Source organism: Danio rerio, chromosome 13, assembly GCF_052040795.2.
Source record: "Danio rerio strain M-AB ecotype USA chromosome 13, GRCz13ab, whole genome shotgun sequence".
Lineage (NCBI taxonomy): Eukaryota > Metazoa > Chordata > Actinopteri > Cypriniformes > Danionidae > Danio > Danio rerio.
This window is the reverse complement of record NC_141033.1, coordinates 18,708,159-18,731,004: the sequence shown is the minus strand read 5'-3', so window position 1 is coordinate 18,731,004 and position 22,846 is coordinate 18,708,159. Positions and strand designations below refer to the sequence as shown.

Below are 22,846 nucleotides of genomic sequence, written 5' to 3'. Positions count from 1 at the left end.
TACATAAGTATGTTTATATTTGTGAGTATTTCAGTTTTTACACTTCTTGAAGTTCATTATGGCACATTGATCTTTACCTGGACACATTTTCATGTATATAACAAACCTCTCTAGAATAAAATATGTAACAACCTGATTTTTAATGTATGGAATAAATACATACTTTTGAAGTAAATAAACATATTAAGTGAGAATTGTAATGGCCTGAGGGACATCTTGACTCAAAAGCCTCACAGCTTGCCAACGTTTCCCTATGGAATACTGAATTCCAGTTTTATGGAACAGCCTGGGACTTTTTTTTTTTTTTTCACGAACATTGAAAGATTCACTTCTCTTCAGCCAGACACCCAGGCTTTCACTCTTTTATTTGCTCTAACCCTACATCTACAAATCCATTGTGTTAGTGTCTAGATAGGAAAATAAAACACTCGTCTTTATTCTCTTCCCCATGTAAATACTCTAGATAGGGTTTGACCAGACCTTTAAACATGATAAACACTTTTGCCTTCAAACTGAATTCCATTGTGTCAGGCCCTATAACTTATTGCACATGATTACAAAGCTACCGATATAATAAATTAAGCTGATGGACAGAATTATACCCAGTGCTTCCTGCACTCCCCAGTGACGCATACTAGCTTAGTGCTCCTTGACAGCAGCCTGTGATTTAACACTAGCGAGGAGGCCAAGAGGAAAACAGAAAACATTCACAGGAAAGGTCTGAGACTGGGCCTCCGCCTAGTTTACGAACCACTCTCTTATTCACCGCCATTAAAAACCAGAGCCGAGCATCTGGGAAGATACAGAAGAGTGTTATTTATACGTTAGTGGTGAAGTTTATCATTTCAGTCATGAGAGGGAATTGTTTGACACAATAGTCAGTGAAAGAGAAGAAAAAAGGGGATGGCTAACGTGCTCCAGAGCCGTGTCTGGTGCATTGAAACAGATGTGCATGTCGGCTCTTGACGTGGACATGTCATGGGCAGAGATAAACAGAGTAAAGCAAAGAGAGTGCGGGACTGGCACGACACCGACTAATTTATCTCACTGAGAGACAGATTAAAGGCAGGGCCCAGTAAAACGAAGTTGTGCCGCCTTAATCAGGGGACAGACTGCAGGCATTATAAATAATAAATCAGGCCTGGATATTGAGAGGCCTGGGTGTTATTAGAGAGCATGGCCTTTTAAAGCAACAAAAACAAGCCATCAAAAGCTGTGTTTTCAACTCCGTGAGAGAAGTGTGGGTCTGTCCAAAACCTACTGAGCTCCTTTGCTGTCTACTTACATAGGTGACTGCCTTTTGGACAGCATACTACATGATATAGAACATAATAAGATAATAATTCCGCTCATAGATGATTTAAATAGAGCTATTAAAATGTTATGCTACGCTATAGAGTAGCAAATAAGACACGCTGAATCAATAGTTCGATTGTTTTTGAGTGCTGGATAAATTCAACAAATTTATATTCAGCATTTCTCTCATTTCATTGTCATCTTGAATATATTCATCTTTCCACACCAAGCTGGGATTGCTTTCTCTGAAGAGTACATGCTTTGCTAATTTACATTTAACCAAAAACAGACATCTTAGGAAGTTTGAATAGCCTAAAGTGTTTGCACACTTTGCTAAATTTGTTTTAAATATCAGTATTGGTTATAAATAAATATACTTTTTTTTCATCTTATGTCCACTTTCCTGCCAAGATTGTGTTGCTAATTTTCTATTTTGCTAACTTATCATGCGTAATAATGTTGTGTTAGCTTGGTAATTATGCTCTGATCCTATTATGTATTAGAATATTCTTCTTTACTAAGATTTTTGACATCAATCTTCCAACTTATTTGCAAAATTGTTGCAAACTATTTATATAGTATATATATCCAAGTGGATGCTGCACACTGGTGGTGGTGTGGAGAGACCCCCCCTCATGATTGTGAAGCGCTTTGGGTGTATGGCCATACACAATAAATGCGCTATATAAATACACACATTACATTACATTTATATCTTCACAGTTTAGTCACTTTCAGGCTAATAATTTGCTTTTCTTTTGTTTTGCCAATATTTTCGTTTGCTAACCCTCTGTTATTGTAATATTTTGTTGCTCATGGTACTTTGTGTGCTCATAGAATGCATACCCAGTGCGCTAATTTCACCTAATTTAAATACTTTTTCATAAAATATTCAAACTTATGATTACATACATGAAAAAAATGCTATTAATCTTTAGTTTGATCTTCTATTATGCTGTGTATTTTGCTGTGAATCTCTCATAATGCTAAAATGTTCAATGAAAAAATTCATGTTTATTTATATAGCGATTTCACAATGTAGATTGCCAAAGCAACTCAACATAGAAGTTCTCATAAATTGAAACGGTGTCCGTCCAGTTTTTAGAGTTAAAGTTTAATTTAGTTCAGTTCAGTGTGGTTTAAATTTCACTGCTGAAAGTCCAAACACTGAAGAGCAAATCCATCAATGCTCAGCTCCACAAGTCTCAAACAAAGCAATAGGGGAGTCAAAATTAATTGTTTCGTTGGTGCACTGCGATGCAGACACAGACAATTACGTAACGATTCAGTAATAATCATAACTGGTTATTATGTACTGACGTCATTTATCTCATATAGGCTATGTTGCTGTAGCTTACTATGGCGAGGAAGGAGAGCGCAAGTGCGCAACACTCCAACTACTTAAATACGCAGAAACTATGCACGATTTCACTGAGTGTGTGTTTGCTGGACAGTCTTTCACTGACACTTACAGCTGAAGCCCCTATTTCACTGAGATTGAAAGAATGAAAGTAAACTCCATTTCTCTCTCTCTTTCACTGTGGGCCATTTGACTTGCTGACATGACTTTTCCTCTCCTCTCGGCTGTTACAGCGATACTTCTGGATACAGACATTAGCGCGTGTCTGCAGTTTTTTCCACTGCGTCTGACAAACAAGATATTGGATGCAACTATGAACTGCTGAAAGACTGTTGTTTTAATGGAAATTCATACCGCATGCTAAATGGACGAAAAAACCTCCGCATTTCATGGTTCAGGTGTCTGTGGCCTGCACTGACTCAGTAGGTGCAAAGAGAGTCAAACAACGTGTGTGTGTGTGTGTGTGTGTGTGTGTGTGTGTGTGTGTGTGTGTGGACTATCCGACAAAAAGCCCACATGACGGTTATAGTTTGATTAAGGTGTTTACATGTCTGTACGGCACTTCAATAATGGAACAAAAATCGCCATAGTCCACATGTCTTAATTTGATTTTCCTTTAGTTCGAATATGACCTTAATCAGAATAAATAAATCAAAAATCGCTGTTTACATGGTAGGCTCTTAATCAGAGTATTGTCTTAATCACATTTAAATCGAATTATTGGTGTCCATGTAAACGTAGTCAATGTCTCTCATCTGTGAAGAGCGCCATCGCATAAGAGCCAATCGCAGCCCTTTCTGTTGAGCGCGTGACCAATCAAAGGGGTGTTAGAAAGAACTCAAGGCTTAGGAAGCAAGCAGGATATTTATATTTGTTTATTTGCTTTAAATGTTCATGTTGTTTAAAGGTACAGTTTTTTTATACTTGTTTTATTAAAGGACAAATTTGTATTACAAATAGTATATAAATATATTTATACATTTTAATACAAGAATTGCTGCTGTGAAGAAAATTTAAAACTGTGTATGGAAAGCATCGTCAATTCACCGAGATATCGGATTGAATCGATTCGTATATGATAATCATAACTGAACCGAACCGTGAGACCAATGTAGGTTCACATCTTTACAAAGCAAGCCAGTGACAAGAAAATATTGTTGCTAACAATACCTTGCTTGCTCAAAGAACGTTTTAAATTGCATACCCAGTGCACCCTGACCTTCATTTTTTACCATTTATATATTTCTTTTAGTGCTTGATCACTTTCATGGAAAAATTTTACCAAATCTGTATTTATTTTGTCACTAGCCGTCGATTAGGCTGAGATTTGTGTTGTGAACTTCTATTATGCTAAGAATTTGTTGCTAATGCTTCCTTTCATCCTCAGAGAATGTTGTGACTGCATTGCCATTGCTCTTTGACCTCCTATTTTCACCATTGTTATTGTTTAAATTGCTGCTGAAGGGATCTTGCACATTGTTGTTTGTGTTAGATAACACCAGGGTTATACTTTAGCGTGTTATTTAGCATTCAAAAGCCCTGCAGGTCAAATGCAGCATCATTTCAGCGCTAAAACATAAAGCTGGCTTTTATGTTCTGCTCGCTCCATAGGAGAAGCGTCTCTCTTTAACTGTGATTAGGGTGAAGTCAGGGGAGAGGAGACAAGATTTAAATTTCTCAGTGTCATTAGTTGGACATGGGGTCACAGCTGGGCCTCTCCCACCATAATTGCACAGTTTGATTTATCTCTAAAGAAGCTAAAATACATATAAATCTCCAGGCTTATCTTTGTTGCAGGATTCCCTCTTTGATTAATGACCAGAGGACCAAAAAAAGGAGAAAGAAACAACAAATGCCCTGTGAACAAGTATGAATTATTCATCTGGACGGCCTGTTAAATGTGTATATTTCCTTAAAAAAAGTCAAGGTGTTTCGCGGCTATCTCCTATTTTGCTGATGATGGAGAACGCGGGGTTGGCTGTGTTCACGCAGCCCTAATAAACTTTATTTCTACCTCAGCCATCAACCGCGGGCCCCCGTGCATAAATAGGCTTTATGTAAATCTGTCAGCACCTGGCCTGTGCCGAGGCTTCCGTGTAGATATTGGCCTGTCTTGAAGTTTATGACGAAGTTTAAAATCATTCATTAAACGGACCCGCCGGTAAATCCACTTACTGGAAAATTGCCCCCGCTCTTCTATTTGGTTTGTAGATGCGATCACGAGTCCATTTTTAACTTAATTAATTGGCCGTTTCTGTTGACAAGAAATTTATGCAGTAATAATTTGCTGGAAATAGATGCAGAGAGTTGGAAATGAGATATCCATCAGCGCCTGGTGTTCCAGCAGCTGCGGCGCGGCTAATATGAAAGTATTTCAGCCACTGACGACCCCGCTGTTTGTGCAGTCAAGATTATATATACCCACGATCCATTGCCTGCCTGAGAGGCGCTCATGGAGGTCTATGATAACAAAGAGTTTGTGATTTATAGCTTGCTGTGAAAGCAGAACTTGATGAGATTAAACAATTTCATAGCACAAGTGTTTCTCAGACCTCCTGATTTGTAGTTGCGCGCCAATAGTAAATCAACTTTATATATCTGAAAGCCTGCTCAGCAAAGCAGTGCAATTACTGTTTAAGACAGCTACTTTTTATTTAATTTTTATCCAGGGTTTGTCTCCTTTATTTTCGCGCCTGTCAGGGAGGCGCTCACCTTCAGAAGTCCTTCTCACGGGGAGGGGAGGATGCTGGGAGAAAAAGGCCTCCTGCCTGCTATCTTTCCCTCACAGCTTTTAAAACCGCAGTGATGACCTCACAAGTCTTGCTCCTGTGCTCACTTTTTGATTTATTTACTTTTTAATATGACTGCATGTGGTGCATGTTGACTTGTCGGGTGGGGTTGTGCAATACATTTTTTACGATAATTATCACCATGTAATTTTCCTTGGATAAAAGTATGATAACAATCTAACGTTAACATGTGTTTGTTAAAGGTGCAGTAGGTGATCTGCCAAAATGCTAACCGCTTAGCATATTATCTTTGGACGGCGGGGAGGGACTGTGATTCAAAGCTACACCCCCTCAAATCGCGAGCGTGCTTACCGCGTCACAACAGCAGACAGACAACCCACTAGTTCATGTCATTCTCCAGTTAGTTAGTGTTTTGCCAGCACTGTGCAGGAATTACATTTATTACTTAGCCACCCCTACTGAAAAAAACGCTTAAACCAGCCTAGGCTAGTTGGCTGGTTTTAGCTTGTCGACCAGGCTGGTTTTAGAGGGGTTTTGGCCATTTCCAGGCTGGTTTCCAGCCGTTTCCAGCCTGGTCTTAGCTGGACAGGCTGGGAGATGACCAGCTAAAACCAGCTTGACCAGCCTAGCCAGGCTGGGAGCCCAGTCAAAACCAGCTATGTCCAGCTTAAACCAGGCTGGTCAAGCTGGAAACCAGCCTGGAAATGGCCAAAACCACTCTAAAACCAGGCTGGTCAACTAGCTAAAACCAGCCAACCTGCCTAGGCTGGTTTAAGCTGGATTTTTCAGCAGGGACACTTACATGCTATTTCAGAGCGAATATTCAGAGTAGCATGGTAAACAGTATAGGAAGGCTGAGTAAAGCAGGTTAGGCGGAATAGCGCTATTTACTGATGTTTTGTTGTTAAACTAAATATAAATCTGCATTATCGATGCTATAAAAGGACCTTATGAAACTGAAAATAATCAGATCAATCTTTCACCGGGAGATTTCATTGGCTGAACAACACGTCTGTGCATAAAAGTCATTTATAACAGAACACAATCTAACATAAGCTTAGCCTGACTAAAACAGTTTTAAAACAGAACATTACATGTCTAAAAGTAATACTTCAGCCATGGTGTTGTCCTTCCTTCAGAGTCCTAAAGTAACTCCAACCTTGATTCGGGTTTTTAAAAGTTTCAATTCAGCATTTGATTTCTCCCGGGCAGTCTTTTGACCGCGCGGAACATGCAGACGGGCACGCGTGAATGGCGGATCTGCATGAACAGATGCGCAGAAGTCCGAATCTACATTTGCTGACAGACAGTCTGAGCTGCTTATCGGAATTATAGGAGATGTCGGTCTGTCTCTATTTATTTGGATGAACATTTTTTAGTTTTATGCCTTACCCAGAATATAAAAATACTTATAAACACATTTAGATCATTTACTGTAATCATTACTATAGGACTGTGAAGAGACTTTCAACAAAAATTGTTTCTGAAGACAATCACCTACTGCACCTTTAAGTCTTCGCTGTAATGTTTACGCTTCAAAGTAGAACTAAATGGCACTGCTTGTGCCTTACAAAGTTTAGATTTGTTTACATGTTAATAGGAGTTTATGCAACCAGGTCCAAAGTGCTTGAATTTTTATGTGATTAAGTTTAATGCCAGATGAATAAATGCTGGTGTTTGCAACATCATGACAAACAGGAATAAAAACACTGTGCTATATATGATAAGTTAAAGCCTAGTCCAAAGATTTACTATAGTACCGGTTACTCTTTGGTGATAGTACTGGAGGATTGAAATAACTATTGCATTAACTGATTAATGATGTATACTGTACTAAATGTATTAAAGAAGTGTCAGAATATGATTGCAGTAGTATTTTTTTGTATTAATTTATATTACGTGTGTCTTTGCATTTATACAAAATATGTTCACGCTTTAATTTTTTTTACATTATCGTATAAATGAACTATATTTTAACATGCGAGGTGCTATATTTGGCTTTATGATGACCTTATTGTATTAATGACAGCGTTTAATTTGAATAACATTTAATTAAGAATATTTATTTTTAAACTCTATTTATTATTTTTTTTTTTACCCCTTCACCTGGTTCATGAAACAGAGTGTAAATAGGAAGGGCTTTAAAAATGAACCCTTAAAAAATGGCACAGCACTAAAATACCTGCACACATCATCATATGTCGTCACGAGCTCGATCATGTGAGTCAGGCTGTAGTTATTCCAGTTGTGTTATTTTTTGGTATTAATCTTCAGGAAATCACTGAAGGCATATATCATGTTATCATATCGATATAATTTAGCAATAAGCTCGTAACTGTACTTTGCATTTACATTGTATATATTTATGTAAACACACGAAAACAACATTAACATAATACCAGACACTGTTGAAGGTAATTCGCAGCCACTACAGTTTTCTGACATTGGAGTGGTATTCGAGTGTCATCGAGTGACAGATGTGAAAGTATGTTTTGGGACTACTATTCACCTTATTCTTTAATGCAGAAGTTCACTAATTTTTGCGGTTGTTTTAAAACTGATTTAGTTACTTATGTGAGAAATGACTAGGAATAATAAACAGCAGAAAAACTACTCGCTCTACAAACAAGTGTGTGCTTGACTATACAGAATAATATAATAAGAGCAAGCAACATCAAGCAGCAGATCGAGCTGTTTATAACGTCTAATAATGAACGGAAGTGAATGAGACTAGAAGTCTCAAGCTAAAAAAAATCCAATAGCTGCGCCTTCTTATCGTACACAAAGAATAAGGTCAATACTGGAGTTATTTTTATGGATTATAGATAGCAAAAATTAGCGTTTTTAGTTTAGTGCTTTTTATAAAGCATGATGGTAGAACAAGAACGCTGTTATGAATGTATTTAAACATGTTTGTTTGTCATAACAATTCTTAATAATGCAAAAAATACTAATGTGTGCATCTCCTGACTCACGTGTGCAGCCATTTTACTATCGAAATTTTTGTACCCCTTGGTTTCAAGTGTGGTCTTGGAAAATCTTTGTTTCAAGGGCTATTTAGCCCCTTCCCTTAAAGCTGATCTATACTTCTGCATCAAGCGCACGCGTATGGTCCGGTTCAGCCTTCGCATGGTTGCATAGCCCTCGACATGGCTGACACCGATGTTGACGCATATCTCAAAAAAATTAACTACACATCGCAACGAAATGTAGCGCAAACTCTGTGATTGGTTGGCTTGGTAGCTGCGCAGTGTGGGCGGTACTGCGCAGAGTGCTGCGAGCCCGACAGAGTTCTGCGAGCCCGACAGAGCGACTGTCATCCTGTGAAGCGTGAGCTCCAGATTTTTTTGTGTTTACCTTATGGTAAGGTTTATGCGGAAGTATGCTAAAGAACTTTTAATTTGTTTGTAACATGGGTCATGCACTTTTGGTGAACTGAATGCCATTGCAAAATCAGCGCATTTAAGGTCTGTTTTCAGCAATCTCAACTATATCCGATATAAAGTGGGTCTCAGATTGTACAAGAAGCACTGCATTAAATAATTTTTTTTACCCGCCATGTCTTTGAAATATTAACATTTATTTTACCCGAGTATATTCAATTTCGCTTCTGCGCTAGCCTGCCGATTCTAACGGGCGCATGCGTGTAAACGGATCTTTATCTCGTTTGACGCTTGAGCAACTAAATGAATGTTAAAATCTTTTTAACTGATGTCACAAAAGTCCAATTAACCATTCACCAGATGTTTTTCAGTATGGGAAGAAACACTAGCTCTGCATATACTCTATTAAATTTGTTGCACGTTAGCTGGTTCACGCCTCTGAATGAGCAAATTTTAACTATGTGTACATTAAGGTAGCATTCAGATAAAACAATACACCCACAAAGAAACTCAATACTGTGGAACATAACATAACCTGCTGCCAGGTAGTTTTTCTGGAGTGTTTTTCCAGAGCAACAAAAACAGCACGCAGAAGTATAAATGCACGGCTATTTGCAAGGCTTGGGCAGTGGGTCACTGTGATTGCTTAAGCCATACCCCTTCACATGAACACGCAAAACGAGGGCTGAGAGGTAGAATTGGGATTGGGCCTTAAATATAGCCTTCACGGTTGTTTTTGTTTAACTAAATGCAAATGTTCATATCATGTCCTCAAAGACAGGAAATCAAAACTTGGTTTTCTAAATATGTATCACTATATATTTATATCTTAATTTTTTTAATGTTCTTATGGTTGATGTTTTTGTCATGTTTTGACAATTAAAGACTAGTTTTAATTGCTATTAACAATTAATGATTAACTCTGGTTTCTACAACAAGCAAAAATATGTCTTTAACTTCAAAGTAATGGAGGTTTGACATTTAATATGATAATTATCAATGACAACTCATATGAAAAATGCTATTGCAGTTTTTTTTTATTGATATATTTTTGGTCTGTATCCCCAGGGGCAATTGTTGTGTTTAATTGATTAATAATGTAGACATAATTATTTCTCAGTATATTATAAAAAAAAAAAAGTTTCTTTAGCATTTTTTTTATGTTGTATTTTTTTTATTTATTTATACAGTGTCAGTACTCTCATGCCCACGTACTTCATCGATTATCATCACGCCGTAACATTTATTTGTTTTGCCTCACGCTGTAGGCTGAAATAACGCTTTCAAGCTAGTCTACAACCTCACCCTTTATCTCTCCTGCAAACATCAAGAGATCTCATTATTTAGACACATCTCAGGCTTTTTTTCCTCCCATATGCCCCAAGTCAAAATTAGTTTTCACTCCCTCTGTGATCTTCCCTGACTGGGGTGCGCTGGAAGTAAAGAAAATGGCTGTCTTCACATCAGGGCTGAGTCAAAGACGCACTTCACAGAGCCGTTCTTCCAGCTTAAGCATTGCTAAGTAACCTTCACATTTCACTCATGTAAAAAGCTAATTTCCTTTAAGTTCACATGTCACTTTCTGCAGGTCTGCTTTGTGGGTACTCTTCAAATGTCTCGCGGCATCTAATTGCGTCGGAAACATCCCAGACAAGCCAGTTTGACAGACCTACTCACAGAATCCTCAATAATTTAACATCCCACACACTTGAAAACATCGCTGACATTAGATACAGCTCCTAAGCGCAACATAAAGAGCCAGCGTGTGTCATACCTTTGAGAGAGAGTGTCTGTGAAATGGAAAGATATAGGGGAGATACATACGCACGGGGAACTCTGGAAGTATATATATGCAGTTGACAAACATAAAATATATCCAGCTTTTTCTAACTGCAATTAATAATATGCCAACAATTAAATTGAATGGCTTGTACACTGTAAAACTTTGCTGTAGACTTAGATTTCTCTCATTGCTCTTAAATTTTGTCATTACATAGAATATCACAAGATATTTTAGAAAATAATGACCTTAAGCTTTTTTTTTTTTTTTTGAGGAACTTTTTACTGGAGTCTCATTTAAATTTAGTTAACTCTGAGAGCAAAACATATTTACAACATATTTTTTATGCAGTATATATAAATGAAAATACAGCATTTTGTAATTTATATAGTTAAGTGTTGTTATTTAAACAAAAAACAAAAACATAACATAATCTGTTATCTAAAACAGGTTATATTTATAACTTCAGGTTATTATGGATAAGCTAGGACTGCACAATATATCGGTTCAGCATGGGTGTCACACTGTGTGAATCTGCAAAAGTTTTCAAGTGAATTTAAACAATTTAGAGACTAGCTTAAACCTTAAAACCCAATCATCACGCTACTGTAAAAATAAGAATTATGGTTATACAGTGTAAAAAATATTATGCTGTATGGATGTGCGTATCCGCAGCTGTATCCTATCTAGAATTTACCACATACTCACACTTTCACTTCAAGGTGCTTTTGTGATCTACTTTGCCGGCATTTAACCAAAAGCTTCGCTGCAACAAAGTGACGTAATGCCGCACATGTTGCTGTTTTTGTGTGAAGTGAAGGAAGAGGTCTAACTCTGTCACCACTTAACTATAGATGTGTTAAAAATAATGAGAATATACAAGTCCTGATCGGGAGGTAGCATCTGATTCTGATCGTGTCAGAAAGTGCGTGATCAGAATTCCGATCACGTGATAGATCACATTTGATGCAGATGCACTCATCCACAAATTCCTCCCAATTCAGGTGTTGTCATTGTGAATTCTTTACAAATGGTCATCTTCTTAAAATTCTATATATTTCAACATATATTTCAGAAAAACAAAATATTGCAGTGTCATTTTTGTTTTCAATATCATGTAGCCCTAGGATGAACTAATAACCACATCAACAAAATTACAGCATTTCTAGAGCAAATTTTGTAATTTTAGTAAAAAAATGCAATTGTTCATTAATTGTTTATTTAAGGTTATGTGCATTAGCTAATGTTAATGTAGTGTATTTTTAATACATTTAGTAGACATGCGCAGTATCGTTAATACATGTTATTGAGGCCTTGTCTGTTATTGTTAACTAAGGGAGTTAAATTATCAATTGAAACCTTGTTTGTTAATGAGAAACAAATGAATGAGAAACAGCCTGCGGCATTTGGTTAAGTTAGTTCCAGTAAGTAATTTTTTTCCCCAGTACATTTATGTTCCTGACAGGATCATTCTTAATAATGCAGCTGATAACACTTCTGTTCTTTAAAAAAAAAAAAGTTGACTGTTTCAAGTTCAACTCCTGTAAAGCCACGTAAAGTGTTATGCCTGTGATATGGCTGATTAACTTCCTGTCGTGCCCTAATCTTTGCTTTTTAACGCAGAGCTGCGCATAGATTCCTGTATCCGGTGAGAATTTGGGTATATGCTTGAGGCTAAAGCTGGTTCACTTGTGATCAGTGATCATATGATACATTTACGTAGCACAAGTGCATTGAAGTAGAACTGGTAAATCATTAAATACTTGCTCAATGCAGCTCACACTGTGCTCACACCACAGAAAAGGCTTTAAAGCCTTCGGAGGGCAGGCACCATTACATCCAGCCTTTCCTCTCTAGTCATTACCTAAGAAAACAGAATTAATACACTTTTATGCACACTACACCCATTTAAAACGCATTACTGCCACACATCTGAGAGACAATTATGAAGGTCAAAAGCATTAAAGTGCTTCTTCGGTGATTGGCACACTGAACATTTTCCCACTCTCAGCGTGACATTTATACTGTGTATAATCACAGTCTGCGCTTCAGATACAATTTATAGGTCTGCCCCACATATATAGAAGACTTTTTATGCAAAGCATATCATGATTAAATGAGCTTAAGAAGTAAAAATAGAAGTCAACACCAGACCGACTCTTCATTGACTTAAATACACACAAAGATATTTGTTTTCCTTCTGATCTTCGGCTCATCAGAGAGAGAGAGAGAGGAAAAAAAAAGTCTTGCACGAAAGACAAGGAAAGTTTCATACCCACGGAAAACACTTTTTTTCCCCCTCCTTGTTACAGACCCAGAGAGAAAACATATCAAAAAACATTTTACTACATGTCTTTTGCAAGCACAAAAAGCTGAAATGGTGTCAAGAGAAAACAAAACAGAAAGCTTGTTTCTTCTAACAATTGCTTTAAGCTACAAAATCTCCTTGAATCCCAAGCCTCCCGTTACTGTCGAATTTCCACTCTCTTTCTCTCGCTTGCTCTTAAAGGGAAAGCAGGCCCTTCTGTTGGGCCTGATAGGTTGTAGGCTGATGCTTAGCAACAACATTCCTGCGCCTTAAGTAGCAGTAAAGCCCCTGGCTGAACTCTTTGAAGTGGCTGTCAGGCCACATTTATTTCGTTTTAGCACTTTGTCTACTTGTCCAGATATATAAGGAGATAAAAAGCACTGGTGTTTACACTGATCTTTGCCTCTCTTTCTCTCTCCCTCTGTCTGTCTCACTCTATCTCTGTATATCTCTTTTGTGGCACTGGTAATTAGATTGTAGCCCTGATCAGACGTTGTAAGGATGAGATGCGCCGCAAGTTGCTCTGGATGCGCTCAACTCTTGATGTTTCAGGGATGTCTCCAGCTTTGGGGGTTCGCGGCAAACCAAATCATAGCGTTAACTGCATCTTAGCCAGCCGTTCACCTCTACCCACTCTCTGGGCTGGAGATTTGTTTGGAGTTGATAATCACAAATGGCTGGATTTTTCGTCATTTATTTGCGGGGGAGAGAAAGAAAAAAAAAGGACATGCGAAGGGAAGAGGGAGCATGAGTATGATGTATAATCCAGGAGACGAGTCATATTTCACTGTGACATTTTCAGCAAGCAGTCCTCCCTTTGAGTGCAGAGCCCCTGTTGGGCCGAGAGCTGCTGTGGCTTTCTCTGTTAATGCCATTATTAGAGACTTTCTTTCTTTCTCCAGCTTGTAAATTTCTGCTGCATTATCATAAAGTGTAGTGATTACTCAGTGTATAAAGACAATAATGATGTGAGCAGGCAGCATATGCCCAGGGCCTGGAGAACAAGAGCCCTGCGTGCTGAGATGAGAGAGAGGCGTATGCAAACCTGACGCTGCAGCGCCCCCATCTGACCAGTGCAGGAAATTATTGCACTCTTATGTCAGAACGTGAGTGGGTGGAGAGAAAGAGAAGGAACAAAAGGAACGGATGAGAGCTGAAGTTTGGCTCCTGGAAGATGAGATTGGAAGATGTGTCTTGGTGTTGGGTGTTCTTGAAGGAGCTTTAGTTTATTTGCTGATGCTTTATAGACCATTGAACATTTCCTACTTGTTATCAAACTATTTCACAACTGTAACAAGAGGCAATTCAATCATAACTCAGTGTTAACATTATTGATCAATATGTAGCTGTTTTTTTTTTTTTTTGGATTCTTGGAAGCTATAGAAATTAAAAATGTAAAACAGGAAATACATTGGTTTTTGTTTACATCCCTCAAAATGGTCTATAAAGATGTATATAAAATTGTAGCCTTGATGGAGTGTTCATCAGAGCTGTATTGAGTGAATGGTTCTTCTTTCACCTTGTGGTCAATGGCATAATATCTTTCACCCAGACACTAATCTTTAATCTCTAAAATGGACAGTTTCATTGTTTCATTGGCAATTCAAGCAACCTACAGCCGTCTTTGTTTGTTTGTTTATTTATTTGTATCCACAGAAGTAGCTATAACATTCACTTACCAATTTATTTAATTATAGTCTGTAATTATTACTACCAGTGTTGTTGTTGTTGTTGTTTAAATATTTATTTTGTTTGTTTATTTCATTTATTTCATTTATTCATTCATACATGCATATTCAAACCCCAAAAACACACACTTTGATAAAAATAAAAATCACCCTCGGTATGCATTATGCCAAGCGTGATTATTTCAGTCACTGTTGTATTAGTTGATTAATTGATTGATTAATAAATTTAGTGTGTAAACATTAGGGCTGTGCGATTTGGGGAAAATATCTAATTGTAAATTTTTTTGACATATGTTGCGATTTGATTTGCGATTTAATTTTATAGTCAAGCTTCAGCTCAATAATCTGTAAGTCGTGGCAACAATTCTGCGACAGCTCTTAAAAATTTTTTTTTTTTTGTTCTGTGTTTAGCACTTTGAAATCAAAACATTCCCATATTACCAATGCTGTTTTTCTTATATATTAATTTGTCTATTAAACTTCTGAAGCAGCGGACGCCATTATCTCACTTGTCTGCACTTTCCTGTTTGTTTGTTTTCTTTTAATTGTGGGCCTTTGCATAGGTCAGTTGTGCAATTCTAATTGGCCAGAATGAAAGTATTTGTCACTCAATTGGCTAGTAAGATGGTTACATACTGTAATATATATATATATATATATATATATATATATATATATATATATATATATATATATATATATATATATATATATATATATATATATATATTAAACTAACAATAATAAATGCTATAACTTTAAATTCTATAATTAATAAATAAAATTAACAATGCTTCAAATTGCGATTGTGATTTGATTTCGAGCAATTTCACCGCCCTAATCAACATACACAACCACCAATGATCAAATTAACTTTTCCTTTAAAGTAAAAATACACAAATGCACAATTTTCTGAGGTTTGGGTTACGACGTTACACACTTGTGTGAACGTTGAGAACTGACATTATGCTTAAAAATGTTAGTGAGTTAGTTTGCTCAGGTCATTGCACCATTTGCCTCCAGGTGACAATTGGTTTGATATTTTATTTACTGCAATAACATTCAGACAAATCTCCCAACAAACTGACTATCATTCATTAAAGATAGGCAGGTCTGTGCACACAAGTTGCCATTTGTTTGATGGATAGTGATGTATATCTTTTAAAATCAACCAAAAACAAAGTGCTCGGTGAAAGGAAAAGCTCTTAACTGCCTGTGCATGCTTAAAGCTCCCGGATTGAATGAATTCAAAGGCTTCAGGATGACCCCTTGGCTTGTGATTATGTTTGTGTAAAATCTTAAGGATGCCGATCAAAGCAAGGCTCTTGTCCTCCTGCCCTTTTTCCCCCCAGATAACAGCTGGCATTCAAACTGAGTTTTCCTTTAACTTTTTTTTTTTTTTTTCTGCCGGGATTCCCATTATGAGCCAGGCCTCCTTTCTCATCTCGATGATGGCTCATTGAATAAAGAGAAAGAGAGGAGTGGATGGGAGTGGAGGAAGTGGAGGGAGGGCTCTGATTAATCTTCTTCCAGGATGGGGGTGTTTGATCAGTGGACTCGGCCCGGGAGGGGTGGGATGCTTAGCAGAGAAGGGGGCATCTCTGATGTTGACAGCAGGCGACTTTTGCGCACGGCATGTGATTGACGTGCCTGGCCGCTGGGCCGGAGGGGGGGGTACTGTGTGTCCGGTGGGGCATAGCCAGCCCCTGACTGTGGGTGGTGGTGTTAATAATGTGGCAACTGGGAAGATTAATTGTAGACAAGCAGCAGGATTACGAGCGGCTTTGTGGCTGGGACAGGGCTGTTTGGTGGGGAAGGCCTCTGATCTGTCAGGTCCAGAGGAAATTAGTCAGGGCGGACTGAAGCTGACACTAAAAATGCTGCTTTAGGATATTAAAGCCAAATGGCCGGAGGAGATTGAAATGGTAACAAGGAAAGCGCTGACATGCTTGGAAACCCCAATGCTGCCGTACCCCAGTGGATTTGGGTAATTAGTGTGAAGATTAGTCATGTGATGATCACACACACACACACACATACACAAACAAAGCTTTTTAATTTGATTTTATTAAATTTTTCACATACAGAAAAATATTTATAAATAATATTTTTTTTTTACATTTAAGCACTGAATTCTAATGTTAGAAGGATTTGCAAAGTTATTTTTGTTTTCAACAGTCATAATTGAGTCACACTATATTTTGATGGTCCGTTTGTTGAGTTTAAGAAACATTGCATCTACATGCCAACTAATTCTTATAAGAATATAAGTAGACTGTTAGGTTGGGCTTAGGGTTAGGGCTAGTGCAAGTAGACATGTACTTGCAAAGTTTTTTTGTCAGTGAAATGTTTGTTTAGCAGCAGTATCAACAGATATTAGGCAGTAAGTCTACTAATACTCAAATGGACTATCAAAATAAAGTTTTACCCATAATCGTAAGGGCGCTATGATCTTAATTTGAAAATACTAATCATCATATTAGAATTATTTCTGATTGATGACTGAAGTAATGGCTGCTGCAAATTCAGCTTGCCATCACAGAAATAAATTGTTATGAAACACATTCAATTATAAAAGAGCACTGTCAAATTAGAAAATATTAAAATCTAAATTCTTTTAATCTTACATGCACAAGGCATTCTCACTCACTAAAGCAGTGATTTCAGTAAAAAAGAGGCAACCTCTACTCTCAGAATGATTAAATGCTCAGAGAATTTCTGCCTGCAGAAAGGCAGAATATTTTCACAAAGGCATCAGATATCAACACATCATGATATATACTTTGTTTTTGGTCCTTGAAAGAAGACAAAGGAGGTAGAAAACAACACTTGTGACCTACCCGAAGCACACAGGCGATCTGTATTCTCTCCAACTCGTCTCCCTGTTCTGTCTGTCTATGCGGTGGCCTTTATGTGAATATATTTGTATTTTTAAGGTCGGCCAGTGAGAGATGAGTTTACTTAAACTCAGGTCTGGCCTTTGGAGAGCAGTAATTTCATGCCACCTGTTGGATTGTCAACACACAGCCACTTGTGTGTGTGTGTGTGTGAGTGGCAGGTTGACCTAGGTCTGACCCGTGGGGCTCTTCATGGCTGAGTAGTGACTGGGGCCCTTTCCCTGGTGGCCCCCACTCTTCAATAGGCAGGGGACAGGTAATCAAAGCCAGCGCCCATCCTCACCTTTCACTCCCCTCCTTGCAAAATAATGAAAGTTGCCCTCGTCCTGAGCCCTGATAAAATACGAACGCCGCTCCTAACATTTCCTCTCCTCTGCACTGATAAAATTTATGGCATTTAGACAATCAGTCATGGCAGTGAAATCTCACCCGCATTCTTCACTTGTCTCTCGCCCCGCCGTGCGTTTTCCATTCTCTCTCCCTTTTGTGTCATCAATCTGAAGAAATATTCCAGATTGCTTGTGACAAATGACTTCTTTTCATTTAACTCAATTAGGATCATCGCATACGGAAATCAATAACCAACATTTCTCCTGTCTCTGCTGAGTAATACATTGCCGTAGATGTTATAAATGTTTGCAGGTGTGTAAACTGCACACTGAGAAATATTATATATATATACATTTTTTTTTTTGTTCTGTTTCAGGACACTGCCAGTGATACGAGGTCTGAATCCATTGCCACGCCTTACACACCACTGCCAAGAGGATCCAGAGATGCCCGGAACCATAAAGGTAGTATTATTTTGTTTTTAAAAAAAAAATATTTAAAAACATTGTGCATACTGGAGAATATTAACCCTTTAATTGCCTGCTCGACTGTAAAGTCATTTAGAGAATGACTATTTAAAAAAATGGTTTATACACACAGCATTGTTGGTTTACAAGAAAGTCAAACAAACATAATCCTGTTGCACTACTACACTTTATTTTGGTTTCATTGTAAAAAAAAATAAATAAATAAAAAATTTTAAATGAATATATGAAATATTTTATGGCATACTTCAAAAATAAAGATTTAGTATTTAATAATATTTTATTAAAATTTTTATTTTTGTATAAATTGGCTACTATAGCCATTTAGGCTACTATTTATTTATTTATTTAAATACTGCATTTTAGTGACATTTTAAGCACTACTTTAGCTTAAATGGATTGTTGGATGGTCATCATAACCAAAAAGAACTACATTTGATAATTTATGGATAACAACAATTACAAATCTACAAATCTACAAATCAACAAATACAATCTACAATAGGATTGAAATTCTTTTTAATAGGGGCTGCTTTTGATCCTTCACACCTTTTTTGGGTCATTTTTTTCTTTCAAGAATAAGGTCCAGTATCTAGAATAAAAGTTACGTGTAAACTATTTTCTCTGTTTAAAAACAATAGTGTAGCAAAAAATGACCTGACTTACATCAGATTGTATGCTTTCTTGCACAGCTTGATGTTGAACTCATGGAAAATAATTGTGTGCATTGGCCAAAACTGATTAGCTGAAGTCACCACAGCCAACAGAGGATTCCACTTAGTCTTAAAACCTTTTTCCATGGGTTATTTTCATTATTTATGATGGCATAGCAGTCAAAATAGGACAAAAGAGCTCATGTATTTGGCAAATTCTGGACCTTTGTCAGTGAGGATTGGGCCTTTTGAACCACCCGAACCACCCCTGGCTAAGGGCCTGATTTGGAGTTAAGAAATGCTATCCATTTTTTGTTGTTGGTGGTGGGGCAGTTAAAGGGTTAAGAGCTCACTTTAAAGTAAAAAAATAAAATAAAGATTTGTTAGATTTTTGAAAGCTTTAGGTTTGAGTAAAATGTTAATATATATGACACATAGAATGAAGACATTCAGATAGATGTTTTGATATAATTTCTTTGATTTAATCTGGGTTATTACCACAAATATTGCTGTTTTCAATCATCTGAAGTTATCAAAAAAATGAATATAAGCATGTCTGAAAATATTTGCATTGTATTAAATGCCAAAAATGATTTAACATGGGAATGTTTTATATGGAAGAAATGTCATCAGTAGTTTATAGAATAAAACAAAACCTAAGTTTTACTCAAACATATAACATAATTAAATTGTATGCTTAAAATAATAACAAAAATGCCCAGTTTTTGGTTTATATTTTTAAGAAATCAATATTTGATGTAATTACCCCAATTTTCAGTCAAAACGAATGAAAACATTTGTATTCTGATCGAGTTTTCTATCTTTTTTTTTGGCTCTCTGTTGCCTTTTTTATTATGAAGAAATGTTATTCTAAACAAATATCAATATATCAATTGAATAATATCAATCAATATCCATAAATTTAAATAATATAAATTTTATTTTGTTTTAAGTTATCAGAAAAATGTGTATAAGCATGTCTAAAAATGTTAATATTGTATTAAATGGCAAAAATGTTTCTATGGCAATGTTTTTTTTTTAATACGGAAGAAATGTCAACAGTAGTTTTGAGCATTTGTATTCTGATCAGTTTTTATTTTATTTCTTTGGCTCTCAGTTCTTTTTTAATTATGACATGAATTATAATCCAACTTTTATTGAATAAAACAAATATTAACATTTTGTCTGTACATAAAACTAATAAATCACAAAAAAATCAAGCAAATTTTCAAGTAGCTACTTATTTTTCTTTATAGCTGTACGGTTTATACCCATATGACAGGTATGTAAACAAAGCAGACTGGATTGTTAATAGAAAGCCTGCAGATGAGATGGTTTTGAAGTGCTGGACTCTTTCATGCCGGCCACATTTATCATGCTCTTTTGTCTGTGCAATGCAAAGCATTGTTTTTATGTCACGGCCACGGCGGTGGTACTTTCATGCGAGGTCAGCTGTGTGCTTCTCAACCCCCCACCAAGGACAGATCTATTTCACAAAGGCTGACCTGCACCTCTCAAGTGATGTAGAGGAAAGCCCAGTGCTTTGTCAAAATCATGCTGCTTGAGAATAGTCCATTAAAAGGTGAACGGAGCTGACATATGAAATATTTTTTCTCCCGCTTAGATTTGGGCGAGCTGACACTCTCCATTTGTTATTTTTACGATACTGTACTGCAGCGTTAGATAACACAAGCCCTCATCTTCGTCCTTCGCCTCTTTTTATTCCTCTGCCTTTATCGCGCCATTTTTATTTATCTTGACTTATTGCCTATTCTATTTGCTTAATGCATTGGCTCTGACACTGTAACTCTTTACTAAAACTCACCTTTGGCTGTGCCATGAAAATGCTTTAATAGAATAGCCATGACACTAAAAGATGCAGTTCACCTCCAAGACACTGTCAGTGAAAGTCGAGCATTGTGTTTGGCTCTGTGATAATTCATGGGGCTTGCGCAGCAATTATTACTTGCTTATGTACTATAGCTTTTATTTATGAACTCATTTGCTCTTAAAGGAATACTGTAGCTCACCCGCAAATGATAGTTCTGTTATCATTTACTTGTGAAGAATGTTGTCTTTCGCTCACACAATGAATGTCCAAAACAACACTGACTTTCTTTGTAAAGACAATACAATGGCTTGAAGAATGGTTTAGATGTTAGTCAATTGCATTTTTTCTTTGTTATCAGTGCCCTTCATTAAAACACAGAGACTATATAGGTGCCTGGGTGGCACTGGCTCACTCAGATTGACCACTGCTCAAATGAGACACATTCTAACGTGTAAAGAATAAGTAACAAGATCCTAAATACTGATCTTCATTTCTGTTGTGTGGTAATTATTAAATGCAAGATGGCAATCTGAGCCATCAGTATCAACATGGCATGTTCTCGCTGTAAAACAATCATCAGCTTTTCATTACTGTCTCTACATTTTTAGATTACACTAGGAAACACCACTTCATCAACACTGCAATATGATCAGATCCTAAATGTCTCATAGCTTTAGTGAAGCAGCATGTAATGCTATTATTGAGGATTTTCTTATAGCTGTCTATATATAGCGGGTTTTGTTGTCATTGGACTTGTTCAAGAATGCATGCTGCAAATAAATATATGTGTTCTAGTGTGTTGTAGTACAGCTACAAACCAAAACACAGCCCTAAAGATGCTTACAAAGTAGTGTTATGTAAAAGCCATTTGTGGGAAAACATGTAGTCATTTAGTACAGTGTTTCTCAACCACGTCAATGGAGGAACACCAACACTGCCTGTTTTGGATGTCTCCTTTGTCTGTCATACCCGTTAAAGGTCTTCCAGTCTCTGCTAATGAGATGATGATCTGAATCAGGTGTGTTTGGTAAAGGAGACAAGGAAAATGTGCAGAGCTGGTGGTCCTCAAGGAACATGGTTGAGAAACACTGATTTAGTAGATGCACCGTATAGCTGAGGATGAAATAAAGACTTCAAATAACCAGAGGGCAGCAAGACATGGATGTCATGACAAGTTGTTAGGTCCTTGTAATAAAATGTTTATAGTAAAGAGTCTGGTGCGCAGAGGAAAGAGTGTGTTTTACAGGTGATATTACAGGCCCACTTACATGTGTGAAATTGCATTTTTTTTCTCCCTAGTAACAATGAGTGTTTATAAAAAAAAAGTGTATGGTGGATACCACCAGTGAAAGAGTGTCTACCGCTTATCGCCAGGTTGTGCAAAGGAGCGAGATCAAGTGTGCCACACGCCTTCTTTTGAGTGACGCTCCCTGCCATTAGGTAGCCCCGTGTTAATCAACAAGACTTGAGCCCAAGTAAAAAAAATAACTTACACTTGCAATAAAATGTGTCGAAAGATGGTTTAGGGCTATCGAGGCACTGGTTATCAAGCTGATATAGGTTCAGATGTTCATTTTTGTAAAGAGTATGTTTTTTTTAGCCAGTAATTTAATGCTATAAAAATGAGGGATGTCATCATGATTGACAGTTGTGATTGACTGCTTCTCTAAGCAGACTGTCGGAGCTTCAGAAGGAGATTTCAGTACCAATGTTTGATTTTTGTGTTAGTTTAAAATGAGTTCAGCAGTAAACTATACTTTCTAACCTACAGGATTTGACGAATCATTGTTTATTTGGTTAAATGTGGCCTTTTGTTTGCAAATACATGGCAAATGTTATCATGTCATGGAAAACAGGTGATCGTTATCTAGCAGTAATTATTTTCAGGTCTGAAATAATAATTAGGAAGACAAACCGAATGTTAACCCATATCCGGATCAATCTCCTGTAACTTTATTTGAACTTGATTTACAGGATGTTTCTGATATTTTGAGTTTGAGCATGTTATCAAGTTAATCTACTGAATTTGCTGTTTCAAAAATATTAAGTTGTAGAAACAAAATCTTACATAACAAAAAAAAAAAA

General features: G+C 37.0%; 1 protein-coding gene across 5 annotated transcripts in view; it reads left to right on the top strand.

Moving 5' to 3' along the window:
• Nucleotides 1–22,846, top strand: part of lrmda (leucine rich melanocyte differentiation associated) — a 597,710-nt gene that overhangs the window by 458,618 nt on the left and 116,246 nt on the right. For all 5 annotated transcript variants that reach the window (XM_087277937.1, XM_087277938.1, XM_087277936.1 and 2 more), the window contains 1 exon segment: nt 18,169–18,256. In XM_087277937.1, coding sequence (XP_087134063.1) covers nt 18,169–18,256 — 88 coding nt within the window.